At 42.4% G+C, this 24,553-nt stretch overlaps 2 protein-coding genes across 3 annotated transcripts in view; one reads left to right on the plus strand and one right to left on the minus strand.

The window, feature by feature from the left end:
- The window catches only part of SLC25A14 (solute carrier family 25 member 14), a 60,735-nt gene extending 38,261 nt beyond the window's left edge, over positions 1-22,474 (plus strand). Inside the window, exons 10-12 of one of the 2 annotated variants that reach the window (XR_009349902.1) lie at positions 20,317-20,418; positions 21,069-21,512; positions 22,225-22,435. Coding sequence is in view for 1 of the 2 variants with exons in the window: in XM_059157530.1 (XP_059013513.1) it covers positions 20,317-20,418; positions 21,069-21,083 (117 nt within the window). In the remaining variant the exon portion in view is untranslated. Of the gene's footprint in view, positions 1-20,316; positions 20,419-21,068 lie in introns of both variants that reach the window. The other variant, XM_059157530.1, reaches the window with a different exon arrangement.
- GPR119 (G protein-coupled receptor 119) lies at positions 9,929-10,936 on the minus strand. The gene has a single exon (XM_059157532.1). The coding sequence runs from the start codon at positions 10,934-10,936 to the stop codon at positions 9,929-9,931; it is 1,008 nt and encodes a 335-aa protein (XP_059013515.1).
- Positions 22,475-24,553: the final 2,079 nt, after the last annotated feature.

The raw sequence follows: 24,553 nt of genomic DNA on the forward strand, positions 1-24,553 counted from the left end.
GAGTACAAGGAAACAATCTTTAAAGGGACTAAGGACTGGATGAAAACCCTTTTTCAAAAAACAAAATAAGACAAACTCTTTGTACTGTCAGTTCAATTTATGTGTAAACCTGAAACTCTTCTTTTTTTTTTTTTAAAGATTTTATTGATTTATTTGACAGAGAGCGAGATCACAAGTAGGCAGAGAGGCAGGCAGAGACAGAGGGGGAAGCAGGCTCCCCGCTGAGCAGAGAGCCCGATGCAGGGCTCGATCCCAGGACCCTGAGATCATGACCTGAGCCAAAGACAGAGGCTTTAATCTACTGAGCCATCCAGGTGCCCCCCTGAAACTGTTCTAAAAAAACAAAGTCTTGGGGTGCCTGGGTGGCTCAGTAGGTTAAAACCTCTGCCTTCAGCTCTGGTCACGATCTCAGGGTCCTGGGATCGAGCCCCGCGTCAGGTTTTCTGCTTGGCGGGGAGCCTGCCTCCCCTACCCCTTTTTCCCTGCCTCTCTGCCTACTTGTGATTTCTGTCTGTCAAATAAATAAATAAAATCTTCTAAAAAAAAAAAAACAAAAACAAAAACCAAAGCCACCTGAGTGGCTCAGTTGGTTAACTGTCTACCTTTGGCTCAGGTCATGATCCCTGGGATGGAGTCCTACGTTGCGCTCCCTGCTCAGCAGAGAGTCTGCTTCTCCTCCTTTCTCTGCTTTTCCCTTCCTGCTCATGGTCTCTCTCTCTCAAAATAAACAAATAAATAAATAGTCTTTAAAATCAATAAAAAACAAATTATTTTTTCAAAAATGCTAGAATGAAAGAGTGTAGCACAAAGATGAGCAGGCACCACTGATTTGAATGAGAAATAATGATTTTCCTAGATAAAAAGCCCAACATATCAAAAAGAATGCCAGACAATAACAGGAGTTGGCGAGGATGTGAAGAAATTGGAACCTCATACATTGCAGGAGAGGTTATAAAATGGCATAGCCCTTTTGGAAGACAGTTGGGCACATCCTCAAGTTAGACATAGGTTACCATTAGACCCAGTAATTCTGTACCCAAAAGAATTGAAAACAGGGACTCAGATACATGTACATGTTCATTGCAGCATTATTCATAATCATGAAAAGATGGAAACAACCCAAACATCTATCAACTGATGAATGGATAAACAAAATGTGGTATATCCATACAATGGCATATTCAGCAGTAAAGAGGTGTATGAAGGGCTGACACATTGCTACAACATGACAGAACCTTGAAAACGTGTTAAATGCAGGAAGTCAGACACAAAACTCCACCTGTTGTATGATCCCAGTTTTATTTATTTTTAAAGATTTTATTTATTAGAGAGACAGAGCCCATGGGGGGGGGATGGGGAGGAGCAGAGGGAGAGGGAGAAGCAGACTCCCCACTGAGCAGGGAACCCAATGCAGAGCTCAGTCCTCAGACCCGGGATCACAACCTGAGCCAAAGGCAGACGCTTAACCAACTGAGCTACTCCTGTACAATCCCAGTTTGGTTTTTTAAAATAATTTTTAAAATTTTTTAAATAAACATATAATGTATTATTAGCGCCAGGGGTACAGGTCTGTGAATCGCCAGGTTTACACACTTCACAGTACTCACCATAGCACATACCCTCCCCAATGTCCATAACCCCACCACCCTCTCCCTACCCTGCTCTCCCCCACTCCCCGCAACCCTCACTTTGTTTTGTGAGATTAAGAGTATCTTATGGTTTGTCTCCCTCCTGATCCCATCTTGTTTCATTTATTGTTTTCCTACGCCCCAAACTCCCCACGTTGCATCTCTACTTCTTCATATCGGGGACGATCCCAGTTTTAAATAGAATGTCCAGAATAGGCAAATTTATAAAGATAGAAAGTAAATTAGTGATTTCCTAGGGCTGGGAGAATTGGGGAGGATGACTAATGGGTACAAGGTTTCATTTTGGGATGCAATGATCTAATATTAGATTATGGTTGATGGTTGTACAACTCTAAGTATACTAGGAAACATTGAATTGTATGCTTTGAACAGGTGATCTTTATGGTATGTAAATTACATCTCAATAAAATTTTTAAAAACCTAGCATGTGGTTTAGCTTGATTAGGATGGCCAGTGAGGAATTTCCCTGAAGCTGTTTGGTAACAAAATAAAGTTTGATTCATATTAACTCCAGAGGATCACTTGGGTATCGTGGGTATTTTCCTTTAGAATGAGCAAATCCATTGTGTTACCAGCAACCTGAAGATCAAACCACTGACATTTCTGACCAGGAAACCCCAGGTTTGAAGAGAGAAAATGATGGGCAAAATCTGTAAGCTGTAAGATGAAAAACTTTCAAATTTTTTCCCTTTCTTTTGAGAGGCTAAAGCATGAGGCAACTCAGATGATAATAACTAATACTTATATGGCTTTTATTATGTCAGATACTGTTCTAAGTGTATCATGTTTATAAAACTGTTGACATTCTTTCAGACACTCCAGGAGGTAGATACATACTATTCTTATTTTTAGATGAGAAACGGAGGTACAGAAAGGAAGAATACTTTGTTCCTAGGAAATGACAGACCCAGGATCCTAACCTGGGCAGTCTGGCTCATGAGCCCATGCTTGTAGTCACTATGCTAGAGGTGTACCGATTCAGCCTAGTCCAGGGTCACTTAAAGTTTATGGAAGGTGAACAGTAAAGAATATTGATTTCATTAATTCCCCTATCTTTATAGCACCCTGGGAGAATGAAGGTCAATAGGTTGTTGTGGTGGGTCACTCTTTGACACTTCATTGTAACACTGGCTTTAAATTATTTTCCTGGAGACCTGTAACTGCAATTATGTAATTTTCCTCTTATTCTCTACTTTCTACTTCCCTCTCTTATCTCTGTTGGCCTTTCTTCTCTACAACCTCCTTCCTGTGAACCCACCCCTTCTGTCTCCAGTCTAAGCACAGTTCACCATACACACAGGAACATGTTTTTGTTGTATGTTGTACTGTTTAATGGAGAACTTGTAATTATTGATAGAGATTTCACTAGTTTGGAATGGAACAGTTTGCACATGGGGCTAGATTTCTCACCCTCTCTTCTCTAATGCAAAAAAGTGTGGTGTTAGGCTTATAAACAGATTTATGGGAGGAATTATTAAACTTACTGAAAACCTGATTATAAATACTTATTTTCTATTTACCAAAGTATATCACTTAAGGGGTAATATTTTTTGCTAGCCCAGCCTCTTCAGGATATTGCATGTAAGTTAAAGTCATAAAATTGCTTTTTTAAAAAACAAATATCTTCTCATAGTAGCTACTCTGTATTAATTCCTGAGATTTCACTAGAGGATTTTTTTTCCTCTAATAACTTCCTCAGTGTCAGAATTCAGTTGTATTTTGGGCTGAGCCAAAGTCACTGTAAACACACTTTTTGCATCCTTGTCTTTCCTATTTATTTAGCAAATAAGAAAAACAATTTAATGCATCATTGCTTAAGATGACTAAGAGAGGGGCCCTTGGGTGGCTCAGTCACTTAAACATCTGCCTTTGGCTCACGTCATGATCCCAGGTTCCTGGGACCAAGACCTGCATTAGGCTCCCTGCTCAGCAGGGAGCCTGCTTCTCCCTCTCCCTCTGACACTCGCCCTGCTTGTGCTCTCTCTGTGTCAAATAAATAAAAATAAAACCTTAAAAAAATACTAAGGGACCTGGTAATCTTAAAGTGGTAGTTGGAATTTTGGATTATGAAATAATCCACACCTGAAATAACCTCATAGCCATTTGGATATAATTTCTTGGTTTAGTTTTCTTACTTCTTTAAAATTTTTGAGAGAGAGAGAACGAGCAAGCATGCGAGTAAAGGGGGTGGGAGGCAGAGGGAGAAGGAGAGAAAGACTCTCAAATAGGCTCCACACCCAGTGCAGAGCCCGATGCAAGGCTTGATCTCGTGACTACCAAAATGAAGAGTTGGGTGCTCAATTGTCTGAGCCACCCAGGTGCCCCCCAGTTGTCTTACTTTTTAAACCACTTCCGAGATGACATGACACCAGTTTGCTTTTCTATAGAAAGTGCTTTAGTATTTGTTGAATGGCTCAGTGGGCAAATGTGCAAAAATATTATGAGTGGTAAAAGCACGGTGAACAGTTTTATAAGACAGTGTGGCATTTTATTGGGCCAACGATTGTTATCTCAGCATGTTTATCAGCTTTTTAATGCCTTAATGTCAACACAACCCAGACAGAAATGGAACTGAATAATGGATTTATTATAGTAAATAGGAAATATGATTCAATCGGATTTTTGGGTAACATGCACCAAATAAAAATAAACCTAAGCAAATAAAGAGACCCTCCTCAGGCTCTTGGTCTTACATGACTTTGGTCCTCTCCAGTGTGCTGGAGTAAATGGATCCTGCCTGCCCTATTGTGTAGGAGGCATTTTAAAGAACCAGGAATTGCTTTGCGCATTAAAACAGACTCTGAGGGGCACCTGGGTGGCTCCGTGGGTTAAACCGCTGCCTTCGGCTCAGGTCATGATCTCAGGGTCCTGGGATCGAGTCCCACATCGGGCTCTCTGCTCAGCTGGGAGCCTGCTTCCCTCTCTCTCTCTCTCTCTGCCTGCCTCTCTGCCTACTTGTGCTCTTTCTATGTCAAATAAATAAATAAAATCTTAAAAAAAAAAAAAAAACAGACTCTGAGACCCTTAACAGCTGCATTGGTTGTTTCTAGGACTCCTCCTGAGAGGGCTCTTTGAGCCCAGCAGCTGATTATGGTCTCAACAGCTTGTAAATCCAGTGAACATATGGCTGGGTAGTAGCATGTTAAGCTCATGCACTTTACATTGCAGGGTTGATCCATTAGGTGGAGCACATCTTCCCTTTCAGCAACTCAGCAAAATGATGGCTTTAAGGCTTCAAGTGCATCACGACGGTTCTCCTGGCTCCATGTGATTATGTTTTCATATTCTCATGCCTACTTAGCGTTTTATGGTGTTGCACAAAGCAACTAACTCAGAAAATTTGAAGAGTGAAAGCACACTGAAATTGATACCTGGATACTACACAGTGTCATATTGCAGTTTAAGAGTTATTCTTCAACTGCTGTGTCCCGCTAGTCCAGATTTCTAAATGTGCAGATTAACTCTAGCAGTAGGACAGATCAATAAGCTTCTGTTTGTTAAAAAGAAGCAGCAACAACAGCAACTGGTTAACTCCCTGGTATAGTTTATGCCTTCAGGAAGCCATGTACGTTTATTTCTTTGAGATCTTCGTATCAGTGTGGTCTTTTCATTCATGGCTCGCTCTTGACTTCTCTTAGCAAATATCCTAGGCAAACTTTACACTTTAAGAAGTGCCAGCAAAAATACGAATCAAAATTCTTATATATGTTTAGTGCTCCTTGACCTAGTAATACTTATTTGTAGGATTTATCCTAAGGAATTAAACAGATGTGTCAAAGCCTTGAACCACCAGTAAGGAGGAAGCCAGCTTCCCATCTTGTCCCCAAACCCAGTTGCTATTTGTGTTTTACATAGTTCCCAGTAGCTCCTAACCCAACCCAAGAGAGTGCCTTATTGCTGGCATAAATGACACTTGCTGGGTGCTCAGCACTTCAGAGTGCATTGGATTCCATCAGCCACTTGAAAGCCAAAAAGTTCTTCAGTTGTAGGAGCATAAAGCCTGCTGTGGTGAAGGCACATATGTCAAAGGTATTTATAGTGGTATTATAACAGTGAGATATTGGAAATAAATATACAACTATAGGGGAGTGGTTAGAATATTATATACTCATATGTTGAAATAACATGCAACCATTACTAGTCATGGTTTTTAAAAATTTAGTTTATTTATTTTAGAGAGAGTGAACATCAGGAGGGGCAAAGGGAGAGAAACTCCTCTCTGAGCTCAAAGAGGAACACGGGGCTCAATCTCAAGACTCTCAGATCTTGATCTGAGCTGAAACCACGAGTTGGGTGCTTAACTAACTGCGCCACCCAGGGGCTCCACAAGTCATGATGTTGAAGAAAAGTTAATTACATAGGAAAATTTGCACAATATAACATTAAGTGAAGAAAACACATAGAGAATAATGGTGATCATCTCTAGATGGAACAGTTATTGGTACCTTTATGATTTTCTGTATTTTCTAAAAATTTCTGAAATGAACGAAAATTATTTTTATAATCAAAAAGGAATAATGAACCTCATATATATACATATATTACATATCTCTGAAAGAAATCCCAGCAAAGCTGGGGCAGTTTTAGCACCTAGCTCTTAAAAAATGTTTGCGGAATAGGTAGACCGATGGACAGGTGAATGAATGAATAACATTGACACTTGCAGGTAACATTAACAAGTTTATGTGACTGTAAAAATAACAAATGAAGATTTGTTAATTAAAAGGAGAAGATTTCAGACCAGTTTGAAGGATGGCATAGGAGGTACTGAAGGAGTCACAAATTAAGCACATGGCGGATGGAATTGTGGTCTGGCCTTGGGTCCATTGTCGCTCTTGTTGCCTAGCTCTCAATACCATGTTTCCTCTTATTCTGTGTGTGCCCTTGAAATATATCTCCTGCCTGCTATTTTCATTGGTCTCTATTCAGTTTGGCCACTGACTGAGCAAGTGTGAATGAAATCAAAGTCATGAGTTCATTTTCCATTTGAATCAGTAAATGCTTTTCCATATGGGGAGAAGATATCCTAAGGCCAACTCTCAGAGATGGGCTTTTTAGACAAGTGGGAGCATTTGGTAGATCAGGGCAACCAGCCTATAACTCTTGTGAGACCACTCAAAATGCCCCTGAACAGAGGGTTGTGTGTTCTTATGTTCTTGAGAGTAGTACTCTGAAACAGGTGTGCTGTGCATAATGTCAGCTATCCAGGGAAGTAGTAGAAAACTTAGTCATATCACAGTTTTTATAACCAATTCACAAGCTCTTTATGGTAATTATAAATGAGACTGATTGACCTATATTCTGTCCTTCAAGGTTGTAATATCTTTTGGCTATTTTGATCAAATTGCTAAACAGGATCTGGTTTCTTTCCAAGTCCACCAGGAGACAATATCAAATGCATGAATGAAATCTAAATGTTTCCTCCCCAACACATTCCTTTCTCTCTGCTGGAGCCTGTGTCAAAGAGCATTGCATAGCATTCTGTATCTCTGCTCTTGGTGGCTTATTAAATACTGTGTCCATAATAAGAGTTACTCTTAAACCCCAGTGTGTGATAATAGTGCCTTGTTTGTATCTGCTGTTTCTTGATCCTGCTCAGGTATTAAATTTGCTATTTGTCTTTTCAACCTAAGTCCTCTTTCATCACTCATTATCAAAAACATTCAGGGGTTAAGGAATTCAGTTTGGAGCCCAAGTGTCCTTGTCCTGGAGACCATAATATCTATAGATAGGACAGACTCCCTAAATTGGTCAGCTGAATATTTTATTCTCCAGGTTTTTTTTTATTCTTCAGGATTTTTAAGGATGAGGAAGAGAATATTCTCTAAGTATTAACTATCTGCTGTAGTTTAGGCATTTTCCCATACATTATCCAAGCTAATCCTTTCTAAAATCATATAAGGTAGGCATTATTACCCCGGTTTTGCAAATGAGGAAACTGTAACTTTGACAGTTTAAACAACTGAATCATAATTTCAACACTGGTCTATTGGACTTTAAAGCCTGTGAGTTTTCTACTCAGCATATTACCTCCCAGGGACGGTTTCTTACACTGAACCTAACAACATAGCAGTCATCTAGCTTCCCCTCAGTTCCTGCCTTTCTCCTGTAACTAATTTCCATTCCACTTTGCTTGTGTTACCTTGGCAAGATCAGTCTTTTGCAGCAAGGCTAGGAAATTAAGCTTTGAACCACCAGTAAGGAGGAAGCCAGCTTCCCATCTTGTCCCCAAACCCAGTTGCTATTTGTGTTTTACATAGTTCCCAGTAACTCCTAACCCAACCCAAGAGAGTGCCTTATTGCTGGCATAAATGACATTTTCTGGGTGCTCAGCACTTCAGAGTGCATTGGAGTCCATCAGCCACTTGAAAGCCAAAAAGTTCTTCAGTTGTAGGAGCATAAAGCCTGCTGTGGTGAAGGCACATATGATCCTCCTCTGGGCTGGAGTGGTAAACAGAGCAACTGCAAAAAAAAAATCTACCAAAGGAGAGTTGGTGTGTATTAGAATAGGTCAGCGAGCAACCGGCCATTTGTGCTGAAGACAGAGGGTGAAAATAGAAGGGAATTTTCCGGAATATGGAAATGGAAAGGAAGGATCATTAACCTCCAAACAACTGAGGGAAGCCAGGTGGGAGTTAATCCAAGACTGAAGGGGAATTAAAACCCAAGTGCAAGACATCATGGTGTGGTGCCATCCTGCGGAGAGGAGGATGGCCAGATTTTGTGCTCGTTCCGAACATTATAGTTTCAGATTTAAATGAAAAATGAATTTCTTGGGCCTCTTGACATTGACCTGTACACACTGATTTCAAATGCCTCCTCAGGCCATCAGTTTAGACATATCAAGGGGTTAACCTTCCAAGGTTATTTTGGCACCAAATCCCAGACAGATTTAATCCATTCTCTCTTGGTTTCTTCTTGTCTTCGGTTGTCCACTCAGCAGCTTTCTAGGAGATAATCTAGTTGAGGGCCTTAAGAGGCAAACTTTCTAGGAATCTACATGGAGACCAGGAGATTAAGAAGGGGTTACAGGGAAGCTCAGGGAGACTGACGATATTTCCCAGGTTTCTTCCCTACTCTGCTCTTGAATTGCTGCTGCTGGGGTTGCCCAGAGGGAGCCTGGACATAATTTCTGGCTGCCAACAGTCATTTTCTATACCCACAGAAAGCAGGAGGAGACACTGCTTCCTCAGCTGGTCTCCTGGGATATGTTGGAGGCATCCTCCTATGCCACTGAGTTTCTTAGAAAATGAGGATTTAAGAAGGTCAAGCTCAGAGGGAAAAATTGAGTCCGAGCTGTGGAGAGCTTAGCAGTGCCTTTCTTCATCCTGACCCCTTTTGCCTCTTTCTTCCCTTTGAGTATCTCAGAATTGGTGGTTCAGTATTGTTATCAGCAAGTAAGAAGCCAACTGAGGGGAAGGGGTACCACAGTTACAAAAGTGGTGCATTGGGGGGGTAGTAGCAGAAATAACCACAAGATTGGCTATTTCCGAAGAAACAATGTTTTGAGCACCATGAATTGTAAAAGAAGAGTGCCTGTAGATTCTAATTCAGGTTCCTACATTTTAGGCAAACTTACCACCTAAAAAGTCTGATTCACATCAGGGAGGGCAGGACTTCTCACTTTATTATAATCAGTCACTATAGTAACCACCTTGTTTCTCTAGGACAGTGCTATCCGCTATGGTGTAGCTACTAGCCCTGTCACTACTGAGCTTTAGAAATCAGACTAGTTTGCTTGGAGATGTTCTGTAAAGGTAAAATACACATCAGATTCAGAGATTTAGCATGAAAAACACAGTGTAGTAATTTTATATCAATTACATATTGAAATATTTTAGATACATTGGGTTAAATGAAACATTAACATAAATTTTGCCTAGTTTTTTTCTTTACCTTTTTAACATATAGTTACTTGAACATTTAAAATTATATGACTTGCATGATATTTCTATAGGATAGTGCTTCTCTAGTGCATTCAAAACTAGGATTTGATTTTTTAACATCATTTCAGTAGTACATTTCTTTACGTAAGTATACCCGTACAGGAGAAACAGAGTCATTGCAAAAGAAAGATTGGGAGGAATAGAGATTTGCAGATGAGGAAATGGATTACAGAAAAGAGTCAGCACCCTACCTTAGTTCCTCTCAGTCTGGGGTGAGGGGTGGTCAGCGGCCTGAAGCAAGTACTCTCATTCCCCTAGCTCCATCTGATTTCCTAGCTGGGGTGCAGAGAGGCGAGGGAGCAGGCACTTAGGAAATTCCCTGCCCTTACCATCTTAGCCATCGAGATCTGAGTGGGAGATAATGGCAATAGGATAGGAATTTTCCCTGGGCCCCTTCGGACCACCATATCTGGCTGAGAGAAAAAGGAGACACGAGGCGAGCCCCTTCTTCACTCCCAGGGCCATCTGGTAGAGCTGCTGTCGCACCTCCTTCTGCCAATAGGCATAGATGAGTGGGTTGAGTAGGGAGTTGCCCACACCGAGCAGCCACAGGTACCGTTCTAGCACCAGGTAGAGGTAGCACTTCTGGCAGGCCACCTGCACAATGCCAGTGATAAGGAAGGGGGTCCAGGACAGAGTGAAGCTCCCAATGAGAACAGCCACAGTGCGGACAGCTTTGAAGTCGCTGGGATTCCGTGGAGGCCGGTATGCCCCGGTCATGGCTCCTGCGTGTTCCATCTTTCGGATCTGCTGGCTGTGCATGGAGGCAATCTTGAGCATGTCACAGTAGAAGAAGACAAAGAGGAGCAGGGCTGGGAAGAAGCCAACGCAGGAGAGGGTCAGCACAAAGCGTGGGTGAAACACAGCGAAGAAGCTGCAGGTACCGTGGTAGGTAGTCTGCCGGAATGTGAGGACTCCCAGTGGGAGGAAGCCAATGAAGCAAGACACCAACCACAGCCCGGCAAGGCAGGCCCCAGCCACGAACCCATTCATGATCTGGAAGTAGCGGAGGGGCTGCTTGATGGCAAGGTACCGGTCTAAGGCAATCAGCATGACCGTGAGGACAGAGGCAGCGGCGGAAGAAGTAACAAATGCCATCCGAAGGCTGCACAGGGTCTTCTGTGTGGGCTGAGCTGGGCTGGAGAGCTGGTCTGTGACTAGGCCAGAGATGGCCACACCAAGCAAGGTGTCAGCCACCGCCAGATTCAAGGTGAAGCAGAGACCGACACCATCATTCTTGTGGATCAGCAACAGTACGGCTGCGGCCACTAGCACATTGACAGCAATAATGAGGGAGGCGAGCACAGCAAGGATCACTCCAAATGGCAAAGATGACTCCATGTCTTCAAGTGGCAGGATTTCCACTTACCGGGGCATGCTGTCTCTCCAGCTCCAGTTCTCACGGGCTGGAGGAGGAAGAGCGTTGTTCAGAGCCACAGCTAAGCCCTGGCTGCCACTGGCCGTCCGCGCTGGCAGCTTGCCATCTGTGAGATCCTGCCAGTCCCTGCGAATCTCTCTCTTTCAGTCCTCAGCCTCTTGCCTCTCCCGCTGTCTGAAGGCAACAATCCCAGTGCGGACCTCCCCCTGGACCCTGAGCTAGTCCCTCCCCCTCCGACACCCGAGTTACTAGACAACTCCCAAGTACCTGGTGCATACTGTCTCCCCAGGCTCTCTCCCTTTGTTGATGCTTCAAGGACTTTTTTGGAGGGACTGGGTCACTCATCAGGTCTCCTGTCTGGCAGAAGATATGCTTGACTCTAAGCACACTTGTTCTTTCTCCATAGTTTGATATTAAACTTGCACTTCTTCATTTCCCAAGCCTCAAGGACCAGCTTAACAGCTAATCTCGGCTTAATGAAGCATTTACTTAATAACGAATTCTCAGCCACTACTATTACTGCTTTCAATCAAGCAGGATGGCCATAAGCAGCTGAAGTGGGAAGTGAGGGCAGGCAGGCAATTTCAGGGCCCAGCATGCTTTCAGGGGAGTTACCACACATTTAAGCTGTTTGTTTGTTTGTCTGTTTGTTTTAATCTTTTGTTTCCTAACACCCCGGATTCTAATTCTCTCAAATAGCGTGTGCTGTTCCCCTCTTTCTCATCCCTCAGAACTCAACTGATTCAGGAGGGCAGGAAAACAAAAGGAGAGAATTGCTAATAGTTTGTTATTCAGTTTATTATTTTTTTATTATGTTAGTTACCATACGTTATTCAGTTTAGAATAGATCCCGCTCCCTGTCTAAAGCTGCTCTCCGGGGATGCCTGGGTGGCTCATTCAATTAAACATCTGGCTTTGGCTTGGGTCATGATCCCAGAGTCCCGGGATGGGTTCCCGCTCATTGCGGAGCCTGCTTCTCCCTCCGCCTGCCACTGCCCCTGCTTGTGTGCTCTTACTCTCACTGACAAATAAATAAATAAAATCTTATTTAAAAAAGGCTGCTGTATGTTGTGTATACTCATTGAAGACATGTCTCTGATCACAAGTAGTGGCTGCCAGCCTTGCCCTTCTTGATCCTGTACACCCAGTGTCTGAGACATGAGAAGAAGAGGTGGGCTGCATTCTGGAAAGCGTCTTTTCTCATGTTTGGTTGTGGAATTTTCCATTTTGCATTGTGGATAGCGTTAGGCTGCAGGGTGGCAGTGTTGCTGAAGCTAGTGAGATGTGCTTAGGCCGGGTGCTGTGTCGGTCACTCCTATTTTAGGTTGTATATCCATTTGTTCGGGTACATTAGAACTAACCTTTTGCCTGCCACTCTTGGATACCAAGAAGAGAGGGGTGGGGAGAAGAGTGGTTTGAAGTGTATTTACTCTGTTCAGGTGAGAGCACAAATGGGAAAGGTTAGTGTTTTAAGTGAGGGAGTGGAGAGCAAGGTACAGAGTTGGAGGCAAATATTATATTCCAGGATGTTTTGACAGTCTGAGAGGGCCTCTGACAGATGTCTCATCTACAAAGGAGCAGAAGGGCCATGGCATGGGGGCTCAGTATCCCAGCTGCAAGTCTGAGAACAGTTATTCTTTGGTAGCCTGCCACCGCCCCCCCCACCCCGTTTGGAAGCTGACTTTAGTTGCTTGGTACCTGGCCTGAAATTATGCTTGGATTGAAGGTTGTGCTCTTGTTTCTTTAGCACTTGAGTCTATGAATGGACGCAAGATGGTCCTTTTGAAGCCCATGCTCAAACTGGAGAGTGTGTCAGAATCCCATGAGGGGGGATGTGCACGTCTGTGCCCACATTCTTGGGCCTCATGTAGAGTTTTGGATTATTTATGGCTCGGGTGGGCCTGAGAATCTGGATTTCTTTTTAAAATTAACATATAATGTATTATTTGTTTCAGGGGCACAGGTCTGTGATTCATCAGTCTTACACAATTCACAGTGCTCACCATAGCACCCTCCCACCCCCCAACCCCTCCAGCAACCCTCAGTTCGTTTCTTGAAATTAAGATTCTCTTAGGGTTTGTTTCCCTCTCTGGTATCATCTTGTTTCATTTTTCCCTTCCTTCCCCTATGATCCTCTGTCTTGTTTCTCAGATTCCTCATATCAGTGAGATCATATAATAATTGTCTTTCTCTGATTGACTTATTTCACTCAGCGTAATACCCTCTAATTCCATCCATGTTGTTGCAAATGGCAAGATTTCAATTTTTTGATGGCTGCATAATATTCTATTGTGTATATATATATCAAATCTTCTTTATCCATTCATCTGTTGATGGATATCTAGACTCTTTCCATTGTTTGGCTCTTATGGACATTGCTGCTATAAACATCGGGATGCCCTTCTCCCTTTGGGCCACTACATTTGTATTGTTGGGGTAAATACCCAGTGGTACAATTTCTAGGTCGTAAGACTGCTCTATTTTCAACTTTTTGAGGAACCTCCCTACTGTTTTCCAGAGTGGCTGCACCAGCTTGCATTACCCCCAACAGTGTAGGAGAGTTCCCCTTTCTCCACATCCTCATCAATATCTGTCATTTTCTGACTGGTTCATTTTAGCCATTCTGACTCAAGTGAGGTGGTATCTCATTGTGGTTTTGATTTGTAATTTTCTGATGCTGAGTAATATTGAGCATTTTTTCATGTGTCTGTTGGACATTTGGATGTCTTCTTTGCAGAAATGTCTGTTCATGTCTTCTGCTCATTTCTTGATGGGATTGTTTGTTCTTTGGGTGTTGAGTTTGATAAGTTCTTTATAGACTTTGTATACTAGCCTTTTATCTAATACATCATTTGCAAATATCTTCTCCCATTCTCTTGGTTGTCTTTTGGTTTTGTTGGCTGTTTCCTTGCTGTGCAACTTTTGATCTTGATGAAGTCCCAAGAGTTCATTTTTGTCCTTGCTTCCCTTGCCTTTGGCAATATGTCTAGGGATACAGTTGTGTTTTAATTTGTTTCCATGAATTTTAATTCTTCCTTAATTTCCTGGTTGACCCATTCATTCTTTAGTAGGATTCTCTTTAGCCTCCTAAATTTGAGTTCTTTCCAATTTTCCTCTTGTGATTGAGTTCTAGTTTCAAAACACTGTGATCCAAAAATATGCAGGGAATGATCCCAATCTTTTGGTACCTGATTTGAAACCTGATTTGTGACCCAGGATGTGATCTATTCTGGAGAATGTTCCATGTGCACTAGAGAAGAATGTGTATTCTGTTCCTTTGGGATGGAATGTTCTGAATATATCTGTGATGTCCATCTTGTCCACTGTGTCATTTAAGGCTTTTATTTCCTTGTTGATCTTTTGCTTGGATGATCCGTCCATTTCAGTGAGGGGGGAGTTAATGTCCTCTACTATTATTGTATTATTGTTGATGTGTTTCTTTGATTTTGTTATTAACTGGTTTATATAATTGGCTGCTTCCATGTTAGGGGCATAGATATTTAAAATTGTTAGATCTTCTTGTTGGATAGACCCTTTAAGTATGATATAGTGTCCTTCCTCATTTCTTATTATAGTCTTTGGCTTAAAATCTAACTTGTCTGGTATAAGGATTGCCACTCCAGCTTTCTTTTGATGTACGTTAGCATGGTAAATTGTTTTCCATCCCCTCATTTTAAATCTAGAGGTGTCTTTGGATCTAAAATGAGTGTCTGGCAGACAGTATATTGGTGGGTCTTGTTTTTTTTTATCCACTCTGATACCCTGTGTCTTTTGATTGGGGCATTTAGCCCATTTACATTCAGGATAACTATTGAAAGATATGAATTTAGTGCCTTTGTATTGTCTGTAAGGTGACTGTTCCTATATATTGTCTTGTTCCTTTCTGGTCTATGTCCTTGTAGGCTCTCTCTTTGCTTGGAGGACCCCTTTCAAAATTTCCTGTAGGGCTGGTTTGCTGTTTATGAATTCTTTTAGTTTTTGTTTGTCCCGGAAGTTTTTTTTTTTTAATATAATTTTTTATTTTTTATAAACATATATTTTTATCCCCAGGGGTACAGGTCTGTGAATCACCAGGTTTACACACTTCACAGCACTCACCAAAGCACATACCCTCCCCAATGTCCATAATACCACCCCCTTCTCCCAAACCCCCTCCCCCCAGCAACCCTCAGTTTGTTTTGTGAGATTAAGAGTCACTTATGGTTTGTCTCCCTCCCAATCCCATCTTCTTTCATTTATTCTTCTCGTACCCACTTAAGCCCCCATGTTGCAACACCACTTCCTCATATCAGGGAGATCATATGATAGTTGTCTTTCTCCACCTGACTTATTTCGCTAAGCATGATACGCTCTAGTTCCATCCATGTTGTCGCAAATGGCAAGATTTCATTTCTTTTGATGGCTGCATAGTATTCCATTGTGTATATATACCACATCTTCTTGATCCATTCATCTGTTGATGGACATCTAGGTTCTTTCCATAGTTTGGCTATTGTGGACATTGCTGCTATAAACATTCGAGTACACGTGCCCCTTTGGATCACTACGTTTGTATCTTTAGGGTAAATACCCAATAGTGCAATTGCTGGGTCATAGGGCAGTTCTATTTTCAACATTTTGAGGAACCTCCATGCTGTTTTCCAGAGAGGTTGCACCAGCTTGCATTCCCACCAACAGTGTAGGAGGGTTCCCCTTTCTCCGCATCCTCGCCAGCATCTGTCATTTCCTGACTTGTTGATTTTAGCCATTCTGACTGGTGTGAGGTGATATCGCATTGTGGTTTTGATTTGTATTTCCCTGATGCTGAGTGATATGGAGCACTTTTTCATGTGTCTGTTGGCCATCTGGATGTCTTCTTTGCAGAAATGTCTGTTCATGTCCTCTGCCCATTTCTTGATTGGGTTATTTGTTCTTTGGGTGTTGAGTTTGCTAAGTTCTTTATAGATTCTGGACACTAGTCCTTTATCTGATATGTCGTTTGCAAATATCTTCTCCCATTCTGTCAGTTGTCTTTTGATTTTGTTAACTGTTTCCTTTGATGTGCAAAAGCTTTTGATCTTGATGAAATCCCAATAGTTCATTTTTGCCCTTGCTTCCCTTGCCTTTTGCGTTGCTCCTAGGAAGATGTTGCTGCGGCTGAGGTCGAAGAGGTTGCTGCCTGTGTTCTCCTCAAGGATTTTGATGGATTCCTTTCGCACATTGAGGTCCTTCATCCATTTTGAGTCTATTTTCGTGTGTGGTGTAAGGAAATGGTCCAATTTCATTTTTCTGCATGTGGCTGTCCAATTTTCCCAGCACCATTTATTGAAGAGGCTGTCTTTTTTCCATTGGACATTCTTTCCTGCTTTGTCGAAGATTAGTTGACCATAGAGTTGAGAGTCTATTTCTGGGCTCTCTATTCTGTTCCATTGGTCTATGGGTCTGTTTTTGTGCCAGTACCATGCTGTCTTGATGATGACAGCTTTGTAATAGAGCTTGAAGTCCGGGATTGTGATGCCACCAACGTTGGCTTTCTTTTTCAATATCCCTTTAGCTATTCGAGGTCTTTTCAGGTTCCATATAAATTTTAGAATTATTTGTTCCATTTTTTTGAAAAAGATGGTTGGTACTTTGATAGGAATTGCATTAAATGTGTAGATTGCTTTAGGTAGCATAGACATTTTCACAATATTTATTCTTCCAATCCAGAAGCATGGAACATTTTTCCATTTCTTTGTGTCTTCCTCAATTTCTTTCATGAGTACTTTGTAGTTTTCTGAGTATAGATTCTGTGTCTCTTTGGTTAGGTTTATTCCTAGGTATCTTATGGTTTTGGGTGCAATTGTAAATGGGATTGACTCCTTAATTTCCCTTTCTTCTGTCTTGCTGTTGGTGTAGAGAAATGCAACTGATTTCTGTGCATTGATTTTATATCCTGACACTTTACTGAATTGTCCCGGAAGTTTTTTATTTTATCTCTCCTTCTATTTTCAGTGATAGCCTAGATGATATAGTATTCTTGGCTGCATATTTTCTCATTTAGTACTCTGAATATACCATGCCAGTCCTTTCTGGCCTACCAGGTCTTTATGAATAGGTCTGCTGCCAATCTAAAGTTTGTACTGTTGTAGGTTACAAACCTCTTGTCCCGAGCTGCTTTCAGGATTTTCTCTTTGTCTCTGAGACTTCTAAGTTTTACTATTAGATGATGGGTGTTGACCTCTTTTTATTTTGAGGGTGGTTCTCTGTGCCTCCAGGATCTTGATGCCTGTTTCCTTCCCCAAATTAGGCAAGTTCTCTGCTATAATTTGTTCCAATATACCTTCTGCCTCTCTCTCTCCTTTTTCTTCTTCTTCTGGGATCCCAATTATTCTAATTTTGTTTCATTTTATGGTATCACTTATCTCTTGAATTCTCCCTTCACAATCCAATAGTTGTTTACCTCTCTTTTTCTCAGCTTCTTTATTCGCCATCATTTGGTCTTCTGTATCACTAATTCTCTCTTCTACCTTATTTGTCCTAGCAATTAGAGCCTCCATTTTTTATTGCACCTCATTAATAGCCTTTTTGATTTTGACTTGGTTAGATTTAAGTTCTTTTATTTTTCCATAAAGGGATTCTTGAGTATCCTCTATGCGTTTTTCAAGCCCAGCTAGTATCTTTATAATCAGCATTCTGAACTCTAGTTCCAACATCTTACTAATGTCCATATTGATTAGGTCCCTGGCGGTCAGTACTGTCTTTTGTTCTTTTTTTTTGAGGTGAGTTTTTTTTTTTTTTCATTTTGTCATTTTGTCCAGAGAAGAATAGATGAATGAGAGGACAAAATGCTAAAAGTGTAACAATGACCCCAGAAAAATAGACACTAAACAAATCAGAAGAGACCTTAAACCAGGAAGAAAAGAAAGAAAAAAAAAAAAGAATATGATCAGGCTGGTGAATAGAACAGAGCCACACATTAGATTTTGGGTGTTATTTTGGTCTGTTAGAAGAAACTGCCTCCCAAAATTTTAAAGAAAGAAACACACACACACACACACACACACACACACACACACACATAAAGGTAAATGGGATAGAATATGACTATAAAGATAGAAACTTAAAAAGATTTTATAAAAGGAACTGATGGGGCACCTGGGTGGCTCAGCAGGTTAAAGCCTCTCTCTGCCTTTGACTCAGGTCATGATCTCAGGGTCCTGGGATTGAGCCCTGCATTGGGCTCTCTGCTCAGCAGGGAGCCTGCTTCCTCCTCTCTCTCTGCCTGTCTCTCTGCCTGCTTGTGATCTCTGTCTGTCAAATAAATAAACAAAATCTTAAAAAAAAAGGAGTTGATAAGAAGTTGGCTGAAAAGAAAGAAAAAAATTAAAAGAAACAAACAAAAGAAATAAGCCATACACTAGATCATTAGATTTAAGGTATATTTTGGTCTGTTAGAAGAAACTGTATCCCAAAATTTTAAAGAAAGGAATACTTACATATGTACAAAAAATAGGGTTAAATACAATGAAGGGATAGACTATGACTGTAAAAATGAAAATTAAAAAAGATTTTTAAAAAGGTATTGAGAAGATAAGATGTTGGTTGAAAAAGGAAAGAAGAAAAAAATCAAAAAAAGAAAAAAAGAAGGAAAATTTTAAAAATTAACTTTGAAAGACCAAAGAATCATTGGGAATAAGCCATGAATTCTATGTGTTTTATTCCCGTAGCACTGGAATTTTGCAGTTCTCATTGATCGGTAAACTTGGTCTTGGCTTGATGTTCTTGCTGATCTTCTGGGGAAGGGGGCCTGTTGTAGTAATTCTGAAATGTCTTTGCCTGAGGAGGAATTGCACTGCCCTTGCCAGGGTCCAGGCTAAGTAATCTGCTTGGGTTTGCTCTTAGTAGCTTTTGTTCCCTGAAAGCTTTCTGTACAGCTTTGGAGGATAAGAATGAAAATGGCAGCCTCCCAATATCTGGCCCTGGAGGAGCTGAGAAATGGGGGTCGCACCCCTTAGTGTACCCTCAGAAAAAAGCAGTCAATCACTCCCATCTCTATGGTCTCTGGCCGTACTCTGTGTTCACCCAGCCTGTGACTGAACATTTCTATCTCTGGCACATGGACCTATTTGGAGTCTCCAAACCCAGCAGATTCCTGCAGCATACTCCCATGTCACTCCTCCCAGTAGAGGAAGGGGAGGCTCGTAGGATCCACTACTTTGAAGAATTGTGGCCCAACTGTACCATGGATCTCAGTTTATGGCAACCCTGAGCTGAGAGTGCACTCCTCAACTCTGTCTTTGCAGGCAGCTTTCCTGCTCTGACACTTCGGAGCTCTGCCACACTCAGGCACCCCCGGTCTTCCTGTGTCACTGAGGGTCCTGAGACCACACTATCCTAGTGGGGGTTCCGCCGCCCACTTAGCCACTGGAGTGATGTCCCTCTGTGGACCAAACTTCTAAAAGTTCTGATTTTGTGCTCTGCTGCTCTCTCACTTGCCAGAAGCCCGCTGATGGAGGCTCCTTCTCCCCACTGTCTATCTTCCCATATATTACCTTGGGTTCACTTCTCCGCATGTCCTACTTTCCAGAAAGTGGTCGCTTTTCTGTTCCTAGAATTGCTATTTTCTTTGATCTCCTGTTGAGTTTGTAAGTGTTCAGGATGCTTTGATAACTATCAAGCTGAATTCCTGGGACCAGATGAAATTTAGGTCTCCTACTCCTCTGCCGTCTTGCTCCCAGTTTAAGAATCTGCATTTCTAACAAGCTCCCAGGTGATGTTGATGCTGATTCGGGGACCCCATTTGAGAATGACGGCTCTAGGGAAATGGTTCTTAATCTTAGCTGTGCTGTGGAATTACTTGGGGATTCTGAAAATATGGATGTTTGGGTCATATACCAAGAGCTTCTGATATCATTAGTTTGGGGTGTGACCTATGCATCTGGAGTTTAGAAATCTCCTCATGTGATTCTAATATTCAGCCAGTGATGAGAACTGCTGTTCAATGGTAGAAGCACAGGTGGCTGCAGTCAGGAAATCTGGGGGCCAGCCCAGCACTATCTCTGACTTTGCTTGGACAAATGACTTCACCTCTCTGACTTAGCACTGGCTTCCTTATGTGGTAACATGGGGACAATAATTCCGATGTCATAGCATTGCAGGGATGAAAATAGGAGGTAAGATGGATAAGTTGTAACTAATCTTGATACTCAACATGGGGTTGAACTCACAACCCTGAGACCAAGAGTCCCACGCTCCACGGACTGAGCCAGCCTGGTACCCCTGAAGTATAATGGATATTAAAAGGCTTCATGAACTGTAAAATGTTACACACGTATCTTTATGGAGTGTCTTCTAGTCTCTTGCTAATCAAAGTGTGTTTCAGATCAGGAGCACTGGTATGACCTGTGAGCTTGGAGAAATGCAGAATCCTAGGCCCTGCCCAAGACCTACAGAAGCAGAGTCTGCCTTGGAGCAAGATCCCCAGGTGATCTGTGTACACATTCAACTTGTCCTTTCCTCCCTCCTACTTTCAAGTGCCTGGTTACATGAGTTAATTATTCTGCTTCACTGTCACAAACTTAGTGGCTTAAACCACATAAATATACTATCTTACCATTCTTGAGGTCAGAAGTCTGAAACAGGGCTTACAGGGCTCAAATCAAGGTGCTGGCACGGCTGGATTCCTTTGGGAGGCTCCAGGGGAAAATAGTTTCCTTGCCTTGTCTTTTTCTGCTTTTAGAGGCTGCCTGCATGCCTTGGCCTATGGCACATCACTCCAACCTCTGTTTCCATAGTCACATCTCCTCTGATCCTCCTGCCTCCCTCTTTTAAGGAACCTTGTAATTGTATCGAGTCTACCTAGATAATCCATGATATCCTCCACGTGTCAAGATCCTTATCTCAGTCACATTTGCAAAGTGACTTTTGCTAGGTAAGGTAAAAAATATTCACAGGTTCTGGGGATTAGGATATGTACCTATTTGGGGGAGCATTTTTCTGCCTACCACACCAGTCTTCTCTGCTGTTCATGTCTTCTCTATCCATCCCTGAAAGATGTTCTTCCTTTGCTCATGTCCTAGACATTTATTTGTTTTAGCTGTCAACACTCTCTTGTTTTCTGTCTTGTCCTCTCAGGCACCCACAAGCTGATTTAAACTAATCTCAGCAGCTTTGGAGAATAGTGAACTCCCTGCCATTGGAAGGATGCAAGCAGAGCCTGAATGCTCACCTGTCCGGAGGGCAATAGAGGGAATTCTCGTGGTGGTGCAAAACATCTGCAAAATGTTGTTATTCCCATTGAGCTGGCTTTCAGTCCCTATGCCACCTGTTTTTGAAGGGGCCCCTGGGAATCCCTACCCCCCTTAGCCCCTTAGCTTTCCCCACCTCTGTGTCCTCCTTGAGCTTTTCTGTCCCTTTTCTCACACTACCACATGGACTCAGCTATCTGTCCTATGGCTGTGCCCATGCCAGGGGATCAACACCACAGAGAACATGGTTCCTTCCGGGAAGCTCGGTGGTCAGTCCTCATGGTCCTGAGGCTGAGGGTTCTCAGAGTCTCCAGAGTGGAGCACTGACAAGGTAAACACGCTGGGGTTGACAAAGGGGAGGAAGGGGAAGGATGAGAGGGCTTATTCTCTGGTCAAACTATCCCATAACCAATGAGTTAAATGGTCATAGTGAGTTATAGTGGGCTTTCACCAAGGGTGCAGCGGGGTGCTTCATCCACCCTGAGGGCATGGGACCGAGAACCAGAACCTTCACCTGGAGTGGCAGTGGAGGAGGAACCAGGCTTCAGGAGAGGCCGCCTTCAGAGCTGGGCCTCTGGGAGAGGAGCTCTAGGAAGATATCCAAAACAAGTCAAACCTGATTCCTTGTTGTGCGTAGACCAGCCATTTGCCTCTATGGTTTAGCTGCATCTAGCCCAAGGACAAAGGCAGCAGTGACATTTAATATCTCTTCATGAATGACCAGACTGGACCTCCATTGCTATTAGATATTATGCAGTGGTATGAAAAGAATAGGATAGACTTATGTGTCCTAACACAGACCTCCAAAGCATATTGTTGATTGAAAATCAAGTCACACATCAGTATGTAGAATCTGGACCTACCTATGAAAATAAAACCCCACACCCCAGTTTTGTGTGTGTGAAAAAATGCATAGAAATCAGAATCAATGCACGTTAACAGAGAGGGAATAACTGAGGAGGGGACAGGGGTTGGGGGTGATGTTCAGAGAGTGACTGTCACATTTACTTTGAATACTTCTGACTTGTTATATATTTTCACAGCGAGTACCTATTTATATAATTTCAAAAGGAAAAAAAAAACCTCCTCAACCTCCTCCCCATTCCAGCTCAGGAACCACTTTGCCAAGGCCCTTTGCAGACCGCACAAAAATGTATGTGGCACACACATACCTTTTATCTACGAATATATGTAGTTATGTATTTGCTTTTGCTCATATTGTTACTTGCCTGTGCTATAGCTGTAGAATGAGGTGTGTGTGTGTGTGTGTGTGTGTGTGTGTGTGTGTGTGTGTGTATGCGCAGATTGGGAGAAATGGTATGGTAAAACAGGGTGGGAAAATCAGTATTTGAGGCTTTAGTCTCTTCTTAGAATGGGAGACACTTTGAGGAAACAGCCTTAGATTTCTCGGACTTCTGAGCCTCCTTATAGCAGTGATACCAGCTAACATTTATGGGGCCTTTATCTTTTTTAATATTTTATTTATTTATCTACAAGAGGGAGCAGGGGGGAAAGCAAAGGGAGAGAGACAAACAGGCTCTGCTCTCAGCACAGAGCCGGCTGCACGGCTCGATGCCACGACCCTGAGATCATGTCTGGAGCTGAAATCAAGAGTGAATTGGATGCTCAACTGACTGTGCCATCCAGGCACCCCTTATGGGGCCTTTAAATACTGAGTCTGTCCCAAATATACAATGTATTCTCCTTTTATCCTCACAAAACTTCTGTAAGGTAGGTACTAGTAATACCTTGATTTTACAGATGGGAAAACCAAGTCATGCAGAGGGTGACTTATTTGTCCAAGGCTGCACAGTTCATAAGCAGCAGGTGTTGAAAACAGGTCAGAAGCCTGTGTGGAACAGCCACCAAGAATTTGTCTTGGTTCTTATCATCCATAGAGACTACACGTTGTCCCCTTTTCTTGCAAGTTTGTGCCTCTGTGCCTTTGCCCATCTTATGACCTCTGGCCTTCAAGCTGACAAGTCTATGCTTTGGGTTTCTCCACTGGGGCTTGAGCTGAACTTAAGCAGAAGACCCTTCCCTCTTTATTGGTCAGCAAAGTCCAGTGATTGTGGAAAATGAGGATTAATTTTTACCCTAAGCCCAATGAAATCTAGGACTCTGGACTCACATATACCTCTCCATTTATCTTCCCACTCCTGCTTTCTGTTCTTGCTAGTGCCTCTTTCATTTAGCACTTTATTATCTTTCTTCTTTAAAGATTTTATTTATTTGAGAGAGAGAGCAAGCATGAGGGGGGTAGGGGCAGAGGGAGAGGAAGGAACAGATTCCCCACTGAGCAGGGAGACTGATGCGGGGCTCCATCCCAGGACCCTGGGGATCATGACCTGAGCTGAAGGTAGATGCTTAACTGACTGAGCCGTCTAGGCGCCTCCACTGTGATGCTTTGATGTGAAACTGATTTTGGACTTCTGACCTTGAGAACTGTAAGATAATAAATTCATTTTTTATACTTTATTAATTATTTTTATTAACATATAATGTATTATTTGCCCCAGGAGTACAGGTCTGTGAATCATCAGGCTTACGCACTTCACAGCACTCACCATAGCACATACCCTCCCCAATGTCCATAACCCCACCCCCCTTCTCCCATCCCCCTCCCCCCAGCAACCCTCAGTTTATTTTGTCAGATAGAGTCTCTTATGGTTTGTCTCCCTCCCGATCCCGTCTTGTTTCATTTTTTTTCCCTCCCTGCCCTCCCCCAATCCTCACATTCATGATGTTTTAAGCAATAGGTTTGTGGTGATTTGTTATATATTGCTATATATTTGTTTTATAGAAAACTCATACATTGAACTAAAGGGTTAATATGAGGAGACAGTTTGAAAACTGAGTCCTGGCTATATTGCTGTTTGACAGTGCCTGATGCCTGAAAGAGATTTGGTTGTGATATGATGAAGGTTTTTACTTATCAGGAAAGAGCATCTCAGGGCACCTGAGTGGCTCAGTGCATTAAAGCCTCTGCCTTCAGCTCAGGTCATGATCTCAGGGTCCTGGGATCAAGCCCTGCATCAGGCTCTCTGCTCAGCAGGAAGCCTGCTTCCTCCTCTCTCTCTGCCTGCCTCTCTGCCTACTTGTGATCTCTGTGTGTCAAATGAATGAATGAATGAGTGAATGAAAGATCCTTCTAGGCATTTCTGGGTTGCTCTGATCTTGTTGCATTTTAGCTATGTCTTCATGCAGGCCAGAGGGGCACGGCAAGTACAGAGATGTTTTTATTCGCCACCCAGGGCTCAGAAGTTTCTTGCCGCTTTTATTTATTTATATTGTTGGGACTAGAGCGTGGAAAGCCTTCCCTCCCCCTGCAGATTAGGAGTTGGGTAATGAGGTACAAAGAGTTTTGGTTCA

This window comes from Mustela lutreola, chromosome X (assembly GCF_030435805.1).
Source record: "Mustela lutreola isolate mMusLut2 chromosome X, mMusLut2.pri, whole genome shotgun sequence".
In the NCBI taxonomy this organism is placed as follows: Eukaryota; Metazoa; Chordata; class Mammalia; order Carnivora; family Mustelidae; genus Mustela; species Mustela lutreola.

Coding starts and splice junctions, on each gene's coding strand:
- GPR119 (XM_059157532.1), bottom strand. CDS start 10,936: ATGGAGTCATCTTTGCCATTTGGAGTGATCCTTGCTGTGCTCGCCTCC.